The 11,624-nt window shown below is 33.1% G+C and overlaps 1 protein-coding gene across 1 annotated transcript; it reads right to left on the reverse strand.

Moving 5' to 3' along the window:
* Positions 1 to 9,887: 9,887 nt before the first annotated feature.
* Positions 9,888 to 11,239, reverse strand: LOC110020026 (transcription factor MYC2-like). Its single transcript, XM_020717982.1, has one exon. It carries the CDS (start codon positions 11,172 to 11,174, stop codon positions 9,888 to 9,890), a length of 1,287 nt encoding a protein of 428 aa, XP_020573641.1. The 5' UTR covers positions 11,175 to 11,239.
* Positions 11,240 to 11,624: the final 385 nt, after the last annotated feature.

Genomic DNA, 11,624 nt, shown 5'->3' on the forward strand with positions numbered 1-11,624 from the left:
TACATGAATTTAAGATTAATCTTGCCCATGCATAACACCAATAACTAGAGCTTGCTTTCAAGCTTTGAAAGATTAAATGGTGAAGCTTAGAGATAAGTTAGGGTTCATGACTTGTGTTAGGGTCTAACAAAAGAGAAGATGGGTGTGGAATTAGAATCGAGAAGAGAGAGAGAGAGAGAGAGAGAGAGAGAGAGACAGAACAATAAAACTTCTTCAACAATGGAATTTGAAAATTTTAATAAACAACCCAAAATTAAGAGAGAGAAAAAGAGATGATTTCATAAAATATGTTTAGCCAATAATACTTTCATTGTCCGAGAAACAATATTTATAATTTGCTTAATATTTCAATAGGGCTAGTAATAGTAAATGCTGTGAAATTTAGGGCGAAGAAAAACACAGAAACGACACAAAACCAGAAGAACACAAAAATTTAACGAGGTTCGGCAATGATGTCTACATTCTCGGGAGCAGAGCGGCGAATTTCACTATTCATAGGGGGAGTTAAATTACATACCCAATGGTTACACATATATATAGATATATAAAAACCCCATAGATAAATTACCAACTCGCCCTCGCTCCTCCCAACTCACAAAATATGAAGAGACATAGCTCTTCACCAATAGACACACCTCTTCACTTCAAGAATTGAGTCATACCTAACAGTAAATGCCAACTTTGCATGGATTGATATGAAATATGTCTTTTGAAGGTGGCTAATTCTTTCATCTTTAGGAGAACTTATCATGCATCTTCATTTCATGGGACTCCATTGACATTGACATCTTTCAAAATTGAGTAATCTTCCTAAGAAGATACTTATAATTGGTACTCATGTTCTCCTACAAAATGATTCTTTAGCAACCCTTGGAATTGTGAATTTTTTAATATGATAAATTGTTTTTAAAATTAAAATTGGAAAAATAAATATATTTGGTTGAAATTCAAGAAAAATGCATTAGATCAATTTAGGTAAAAATTTTGGAGGGGTCACACATGCCCTTGATTGTGATTTTTTATATTTGGTAGTGGCATAATGTTCAAGAATAATACATGTTAAAACATATTGAATCACATTGTATATACTCTTGTAAAATAACTATGGTTTAAAGCATCAACAAATTTTGTGTTACCCATATTTCTATTATGTTGTCTTATAATAGTACGAAGATAATCAGGATCTTTTAAAAATTAGAATATGAAATAAAATATATATGAGATATAATATTTTTTTGATTAATGGTTTGCATTGGAACTATGTACTAATTCAAACGGCGGAGGCGATGAACAAAGCCGAAGGAGAAAGAACGCTCAAAGTAGAGCTATAGTTTGCGGGAGGCATAGTTTAGGTCTCTAACGTCGAATTAAGTTTCAGCTCGACACAACTCGTTAGCGTCATTTCTTCCAATTTTGGTACTGCGGGACGACACTAACGGAATCGATAATTTTGCATCGGCTAATTAGACGCTAATTAACAATTTTCTTGTAGTGTTTAATTTTGATTATTGCGTTGAACACTATTTAGTGAAGCATCAATTTTTTATGTAATATGCAAACTGAATATCTGACTTCATGTATGAAATATGTAAGCATTATTGATTATGTTATAAACAATACTATAATGTAGGGGCATAATGATATTTTTATCATAAATAGTCGTAACATAGTTGCTGCATAACTGTGGAAAACAATATGACACACAACTTCTCCACATCAGTATAGTTCCCGCACAACATTTTTTAATAAACTGCAACTGCCCCAAACATATCCTGAACATCAAACAATTGCCATCAACAATTTTTTATATATGACAAAAAAAAAATATTAATAATATTCACAAGTTAACCCCATGACTCCACATAAATTTGAGCAACGCCCATTTACATTACTAAACTTATAATCAATAACTTTTGTTCAGACCCCACATTTACTGACCTTAATAAGCTATAAAATATACTTAATTCCTGTAATATTTAAATCAAACATAGAATATAAATTAGGAAGATTTACATGCATACCACTTAATTCCTATGTATTTACACACAAGCCATCTCGTCTATGCATGAAAAAATGCATTTCAAAATTTAAAATTTAAAACAATGTTATTTTTTATGTGATACGACTGATTTATTTGTTGTAAATTTAAAAATTAAAATTTAAGGGTTAGATATGTAAATATATAAAATTTGTGTGGTACGCTTATAATACCACAAAATTCTTATGAATTCACATATCTAATATCTAAAATTTTATTATATTTACATACAAAACTCTAAAATTTGTAATATCACATAAAAAATACAACTATTATTAGTTTTTTTAAAAATGAAATATAATTTTCCATGTATAGATTTAATATATATATATATATATATAATTGTTTAATATGTAAATATATAATAATTTTCTGGTATGTATGTAAATTTCGCATGCAATAAACTCGACATGTGGCCCATTCTAACGCTTACGAGCATTCAGTTGGCTCCTCGGATCTTCGAAGCTCCACCCCCGCCGCATCCCGCCGCAACGCATCAGCCGCGGCTCGCCGGTCGCCGTTGGAACCACGGTGTTCTTTGCGAACTTATTCGACAAGGTCCTCGACGAACCAGAAACCCTACGGTGGCCCTTGCACCCGCTCCTTTCAAGGGAGCTATTTTGCCGCAAATTGTTGTGCGTGGGGGGCGAAAGATTGGCGGAGAAGGAGCGTGGGAGTCCGCCGTAATGGCTGCATTGGTGTTTGTGGAGATCCCGATTGAGGTCAGGACTGGCGCCGCCTTCCTCGCAGAGGAGGCAATTGAGGCTCATCAGGATAAGGAGAGTTTTCTCTTTGTTAGGGTTTGTGGAAAGGGAGAGGGATTGAAGATTAGGATTTGGAGGGGGAATGGAACTGTTTGTCTTTTATTTTGAGAAAGGATTAGAGGCTCAGATTTCTTAAGCTAATTTTGGGTGATGGGGTGGGGAGCTTATCTCTTGGTTTGATGGAAGTTATATGCATGTGTGGATCATATTGTAAATAAAATTGATGGTAGCCATTCTTTTGTGGTAGGTTTTGATGTATGAGTTTGACCAAGTTAAATATTTGAACAGAGTTTGTTGCATGATGAAATTAAATGTGCTGCATGCATGCTAATTTCGTTGGCATTAGGATAATTATTGGGTAGGCAAGTCAATATGGGTTAATATGAGGTTTTGTTAGGTTGATTAATTTTGACTTATTTTCAAAGCTTGGCTGGAGTCATGATGGGAACAATTGGTCGCACGGTGTAAAATAAATTTACTATATTCAATCAATTACTAGTTACTATTTAATTAATGAATGAGTCATTAATCAAATTTAATTTTAAACAATGTATTTAACTTTATCTCGTTCCTAGTTGAACGCGTATTTTATAAAATTATCTCTTATAACGCTCATCATTAATCATTTATCTAACGTGAAAAGTTAGTTTAACATAACAATGAGCTAAATAAGCTAATAAATACTCATACTCATAAACCACAATAATACAAAAGTAAAGAAAACAATATACATGACAATCGAGTTTTTAAAAAATCAATAAAAATATTTGATGTTATTCAAATAACTTCACAATTTCAGAAGCATATCAATATCGTTATGTATATATACAACCGTCACACGAGCACCTTCTAAATATTGATTTAATTAAGACACATAAATATCAATATTTTTTTTCATATACGTGCACGAGTATCTTAGTGTCTCCTGTTAGTACCATCAAGGGGTGACTCCATCATAATGAGTTATGCACATATAAACAATCAAATATAAGTTATGTATTCATCCCAATCAATTCAACATATTGTATAAAATATACACAAAATGCATGAGAGTAAATAACTACAAACATTCATAAGAATATGACAATTAAAAAAAAAATCTCAATCAGAATAAAACATGTGCAAATGTCATTAACTACAAAAATAATTGAGTAGAAATAATTTTTTACTATAGATTTAAAATAAGAGTACTCACTTCGATGTCGACTAATTTGAGTTGAGGTCGACTTGTTTAAAATTGGAAGCCCAACATGGTATTAAATTTAATTAATTTAATATTTTTAAAAAATTATTAATTTTTCATTATTTAAATATTAAGTTTCATTATTTGATTTTAATGCAATTCCTATTAAATTCATTAATTACCTTTATACTATAAACCTAAATTTCTTTATCAAAGTGTGCTCGGGCGAATCTTCTTTTCCTCTAGTTTGCACCCTTAGTTTCCTTCTATCCCCATTCAAATATGAATATCTAACCAAAATGCCTAATGATTTTTTTATTATTAATATTACATTACGCGTGCGCGCGCATAATCATTTAAATAATTTATATTTTACCTTTATAAACTTTGTCGAGTAAAATCAGACACGTGAACCCCTCAACCCACATCACTTTCATCTCTGAGAGCTTAACCTTCGATTGAATTCCGCACAAAACCTTGGCTCTCATCACGTGCTTCCTTCCTCACACTGCCTCGCTCGACCTTCCATACCGTCTGGGTGCTATTCCCAAAGCTTCCTCATCGTCGGCTAGGCAAAAACCCTAAATGCTCGTGAGCACGGCGTCACTGGCTCGTCTCGACCTAGTGCAGCGAGTTAGCTGCTTGTTCTTCTCCTTTGACTTGATGGCATGAGATTGAGTTTTGCCATTAGACTCCACAATTAAGCCAACTAGGACATTTTATAGGCAAAAACCACCTCTTCAACTTCCTGACCTGTCGTTGTCGTTCCTCCCCTTTCAACTGCCCGAGACCCGTTCTTCCATTCATCTTCAGTTTCCGACTACTCGCATAATCTCTCCCCTGTTCTACTCTTCATTTCGCCTACCGACTCATCATTTTTTCTTTCCCAAATGACCGACATGGTACCTCACAATCTTCCTATTGTTTTAAAGTAATATGGATGCTGCCACACTTTTATTTTCTACTGCACCATCCAAACACCTTCTTTGTTGACTTTGAATAATTATATTTAATGATCTCAATGATAAGTTTCATTCTATGGACAACTACTATATTTCTAAAAGTTTTCTATTTTCTTAGTCATTTTTGCTCTACTCTTAAACATCTACAACAATTGATCTTTTGGTTCATTGGACTTTTTGGCTTTCTTTTTTTTCCTAGTTATTCACTATGGACTCTTAAGATTAGTGGGAGTGAAATTAGATTAATCACGTATGTGTTATAATTTTTTGAAAGCTAGATAATATCGAACTGCATGGCGCAGGCGATTGAAGAATAGCTATGGTTTTAGGATAATATTGCAACTTCGTGAAGTTATTTTAAATTGTTTTTAGGTATTGAGTTTCTTAGTGCCTAATTTTTTAAATTGCTTAAACAGATCTTCGTCAAATCTCCTTTAGATTGAGATTTATGAAGATTGGCATCTCTTTTTTTATCAAAATCAGAAGCCCACTGCTCTCTACCGTTATTAGCCCCATCCATCAAAACAAATATTATGTGCAGCGGCTACATGTCCAGATGACGGTTTGGAAGGGCCGTCGTATTGTACACGACGGAGTGGCCGCATCCAGACCATCGTCCGGATGTGCAGTCCACCACACTTAATATTTCTTCATCCATCATAACAATAATGGATGATGATGCCTCCTATGATGGAATATTTCTCACTATTCTCTTTTTTTTTGTTTATTAAATATTGAACTTGGAATATCAAAATATGTCTAACTAATGAGTTTAGGGTTTAGGCAACATCAATGGTGATTTTAAAATCAGTTAAAAATTTTAAAAATATCTTGATTATTATTTAAAACAAAATAATTTATTTAAAAAAATAAAAAAATAAAATTAAAAAAATGAAAATAAAATAAAGAATGATTCTAACTCACTTAATTAATGAAAGAGAACTCTGATTTATTTTTTTAGCCAAAATAATTTCATAGTGACCATAATACCCTTTCATGCATTATTTCAACATAAAATAAACATTGATAGCGTAACATGATTATATCATGACAGATGACATAATATGAATATTTATCACTTACTCATACATATGTAATATGACAAATATTCATGGCATAAACATTCAGATTTTCAACTATGAATTTCTAAAATTAAGACCTAAAATACATTTCAAATGTTTGAATTTAAAAATAAATTCACAAAAAGAGACAGATTTACATACATGCATACCATTCAACTCTTATGTATTTACATATCTATTAGACTTCAATTTTTTCAAATATGTCATTTTATCTGTTCATGAAAAAATTTAAATGTAAAATTGTGATATTTTTGATGTGATATATGAAAAATCCAGATCATATGCATATAACAAATAAGATATTTGGGCGGCATGAATTGTGTTAGACATATAAATTCATAAAAGCTGATTGGTATATTTGTAAATGCCCTAAAATAAACATGACCTTAGTGCTACTACTTTGCAAAATGTAGGCAAATGATTAAGCATCAATCAATCAATTAGGTCATATGTTTAGTGTGAAGACAATGAAATGAATTTTAATTTTTCTTATAAGAAGGATATGATTCTCAATATTTAACAATCTACTTTACTTTTGAATATTTATAATTTTTTTTAATCATAATAATTATAAAAAAAAAACCATTTGATCATAAAGAGGGATCTATAAAGAAGCTATATATATATTTCATTTGCATTACACTATTGAAAAGGCTTTGAAAAATTAAGGTAATAATTTCTTTTTCACATCATAATACTATTATTCAAAATATTTGAGGCCAAAAATAGGATTATGCAAGTGATATGTAATGCAAAGGCAATCAATTACTAGCATATATTATGCATTATTTGATACAAAACCTTTTAATATTGCAAACATATGTAAATATATTATTCTATGGTATCATATACTTACATATTTAGCTCTTCTTAGAGGAAATATGACAAATTACAAATTACACAAACAAATAAAATTATTAAAAGTATTTGTGATTGATGAATTGGAATTAATACATTTCAAATTGCCTTGAAATTAATTGACACTAGTGAATCTTGATGAGCTCTTATCCTCAAGCTCTATGAACGAAGAAAAAATTAAGTGTGTTGCATGAACCTACGGTAAGACAATAGAAGAAGAAAAAGAGGAGGGACACTCTCTCTACGTCCCTTCTCTCTCATTCTATTAGTTGGCTGCAGGTGCATGTTACACACATAATATTTTCTCCTTTGAAGAACTATCCAATAGAATTTGTGCCCTCAATCGCTCAACCCAATTGTTATAAACTTATAAAGCCAACAAAAATACACCCGCTAACTTCGCTCGAAGCTCTTTTTAATTGAATCAAACTAAAGTTAGACTCATATAATATGGTACCTCATATGCTCAATCAACCTATCCATGATGAGAAAATGCATACTAAAAGGGATAATTTTTAATTATAAAATTCCTAATTATTTTGATTAAATTAATCGCTATAAGAATATATAATTATATTTTATTCAATCTTCTAATTATTTAAATTAAAATAGCATATTATTTTATAAATAACTCTCTGTCACGTATCATTATTATTTCTATATTCTTTATCATTTAAAATTAAGAAAAAAAATTCTTATCCTTATTTAAAAAAAAATTATATTATCTTATTTTCAAAATAATTATTCATATTTTTAGACAATAAGTTGTGCAAAATCACAAAGTTAAATTAAATTTTATTAAAATATTATGCAATATTTTAAACCTTTTGAAGCATACTTCCAACGTATAGAACTTATGTCTTCTAACACAATAATACAATGGAATAATTATCTAGAGATCCTCCGAAACATTGATATTTACAATTTAAACCACCAAGGTGATTTATTTAAATTACTAACAATTTTATTTAAAGCTGCCACAATCAAATTATTGAGAATTTGACAAAAAAAAAAAAAATATGGGTTGAAATTGTACCTTAAATTTTGATATTTGTGTGAGAATTTGAAAAATTAATTAAAGAGAAGGATTGATTTCTAAATAACAAGTTAAGGTGGATCAATATGTAATTGCCCATACAAGGGATAATTGCACTACATACCTCATAAACATCATAAACTCTCATTTTTATAAAATAAACATTCTATCGATGGATAAAAATATAAATTTTACTATTGGAAAATGATGATAAAGATAAGTTAGACGCTTGATTTATAAAAATAAAAATTTCTGGGTGAGATATATAAAATCATAAGAATTGAGTGTTGTGTATGAAAATTAAGTTGGATGATACATATCTCATAATTCTCATCCCATTATAGATAAAATTAATTATTTATATATAATACTTACATTTTTAATGTTACAATAAAAATATCACTAATATTAAATAAAAAATAAGGTGCATCATGCATGCGGCCTAATTCATGTGTTTACATATCTAACCTCCACTTTTATTTGTAATATTTATACTACAAAATTTTCTCTTTATCACACCAAAAATATCACCATTTTATTTCTTAAAAAAAATACATCTTTTCATGTATATGTTAAGTTGCATCTATATAAAAATTGAATTTTTAATAGAATACATACAATTTGAGTGGTACATATATAAATCTTCCTAAATAAATAAAAAAAAAGAAAGAACAAATTGCGAATATTATGTATGGAATCCGTACATTTGAATTGATAATACTTGATGGTATTTAATAATATTATGATGATATTGCACCACATAATACACCTTTGATCATAATAACCTTTCATGCATGGTTTCGATATAAAATAAAACCCGAGACATTATAACATGATTATATCATGACCGACGACTTAATACGAATACTCCTCACGGTTCAAGCACATATAATATGAAGTGTTTAAATTTAGGGGTTAAATTCACAAAAGAGGAAGATTTACATGCATGTATACAGCTCAATTCATATGTATTCACATATCTAACACGAATGCTTCAATTTTTACAAATACATAAAAGATTTGGGTGATAAGCATATAAGGAAATAAGATAATGTTAGATATGTAAATCCATAGGAATTGATTGGTATGTATGTAATTAAATGCCCTAAAAAACATTTCCTTAGGAGTTATTATGCTAGGTGGGGCGAACAATTAACATCAATCGTAAAGATCACATGTTTAATGTGCTGACAATGAAATGGATTTTTGTTTTTCCTATCAAAAGGATAAGATTCTCAATATTTAACAGTCTACTTTATTTTGAATTTCTAGAATCATTTTTTAATCGTAATTTTTTTATATAAGAAAAAGAATGAAAACCTCTCGTCCGGACTCCGCACGTACGGACGACCAATCACCGGTAGCCATATCGCCATACAAGTCATTGACGGGCGACGTGCCTGTCGGTGGTTGGCCGTCCAGAAGTGTGGACGTCTGGACGACATATTTTTTCCAAACTAAGGGGGTGTTTGGTAGGCTATTATTTATAGAATTTACGTAAGGGACAATAGATAAAGTAAATCCAGCCAAACATCTTTTCTAAGTTCGTTAAATCTGACGAAATGTTGAATACATTTTTTTTGCTATTCGGTTTACTCCGTCACTTAAATCCGAATTTATTAAATCCAACTATTTGTCGGATTTAATGGATTTTTTTATTTGTCAGATTTAATGGATTTTTTGAAAAAAAAAAAATACTTCAAAGAGATTTATGTCAAGCACATCAAATTGATTTAATTGGATTTAATCGTAATCAAACCAAACATTATTTCAGATTTAACATTATTTTGATTTGATAAATCTAAATTAATCAAATTTACTAAAACCTATTTAACTTAAATCAAATTATATGGATTATCACATAATTATATATTAAATATTTATATATACTACTTAACTTTTTTTAATATTGCAGTCTTACTCCAATAATACCACTATAATATTTTAAAAATATTATATATTTTTTAAATTCTTGTGTTCGCCGGCGCCGCCGCCGCCGCCGCATCGCCGCCAAGTCTTGCAAAGATCTCCTTACAGAGTTTCTCCTGAGAGCTACAATCGGCCATCCTCACCGTAACCTGCTGCACCATGAGATCCTTCACCACCGACAGGCTCCCATAAAGCAGCTCGAGCCCTACCGCATCGAGCGCCGCCATGAATCTGGCCGGAGGGTAACCTTTCCTCTTGCTCTGCACTCTGATCATCGCCTCCATCTCAATCACCTTCACCTCCATTTCAACCCCCTCCAATTTTTCTTCTGTTCCACAAAACCCCCGTCGCACGCGATCGGCATTGCTCTTCAGAGCATCCACCTGAGAACGAAGGGATTCATTACAGGATTCGAGGGACCCAATCTTCTTCCGGAGCTCCGTGATGTACTCGATGGCGTCGCTGAGCAGGGAGGCTTTATCCATTTTGGACACATTAGGCACCAGAGCTCGAAGTCTGTAGAACAGCTGATTAAGCTTCTCTCTCCGCTGCCGCTCTGCTTCTACGTGATCGAGAGGCACCTCAGGACCCTTCACCGTCTTTCGGCAGCGCTTTCTAGGTCGGTCGGAGTTCTCCGATCCACCGGCTTTGAGAATAGAGGTGGAAACACCGCACGAAATTGGGTCCTCAGTATAGAATTGGGGATTCGAAATTGCGATGTGAAAGCCAAAAGAATCCCTAACTCTGCTAATGGTTTCGAGGTTCTCAAATACTTCATTTGTGGAACCCAGTTCCAGCACGCCACCCGCGACGGGAATGCAAGCCATTGTGCGAATCCCAAGCGCAGCCGCCTGGTGCGCGCGATCACATTGCGTGTCAATCAATCGATTATATCCCGAAATCCAGATTGTTTCGCCGGACATTTGAGCCTGGATCGGGAGGAAAGTGGGAGCTACCAGGGAATGGGTCATGGAGATGAGGAAGAACCACTCTGTGTCAGTCACCTCCTCGTCAATGGCCGAAGTTGAGACGCGAAGCACGCTCTTGCGATGCTCTTGCGCCGGAGAAAAGTTGCGGCTTTGCCGGCGTTTGATGGGGGGAACAAGAGAGCCCTTATAGAAGCCATCGGCCCACGAAAGAATGGCATTTGAAGAGGAACGCCAGAGGATGGCGTAGATCCAGGCGTTGGAGTGGGATTCGATCAGAGCCTGAAGGCGACGATGAAGCGTCCTGCGGCGAGGTGAAGGTGATGGTGGAGTTGCCGGAGGAGACATTGGAGGAGGGGACAGGACATGGAAAGGAGTGGGGATCAAAAGGGTCATTCATGAGGATGGAGGAGGGGATGTCGTCGGGGCAGGGGTTCATGGTAGTGTGGTGCTGAGCTTGTAATGTGGAGACTGGAGGCGCTGGAGCGGTGGCGGTGAGGTATTTGAGGAGCTGGAAGAGCTGAAGAAGCCGAGTGAGAACGAAAGTTCGACTCCAGGTTCCGGACCTGGACGGTGGTCGCGTTTAATTCAATTTTGGAGAGTCAACACTGGAGTCCGCAGATGACCTTATGATGACACGTGTAACAGGAACCTAGTACTTGTTTTTTATTGGACAAATTTGCATACATACCACACAATTCTTATGTGTTTATACAGCTACATGCTAAAAGTCTCTTTACAGAAACATTGATATTTACAAATTTAACATTCTCTTTCATCCAATTTTTAAATCCTCATTAAAATATCAAAGTTCATCATAAAGTCCTAACCTATATATATATATAT

Source organism: Phalaenopsis equestris, unplaced genomic scaffold (genome assembly GCF_001263595.1).
Source record: "Phalaenopsis equestris unplaced genomic scaffold, ASM126359v1 Scaffold000002, whole genome shotgun sequence".
NCBI classification, from domain to species: Eukaryota; Viridiplantae; Streptophyta; class Magnoliopsida; order Asparagales; family Orchidaceae; genus Phalaenopsis; species Phalaenopsis equestris.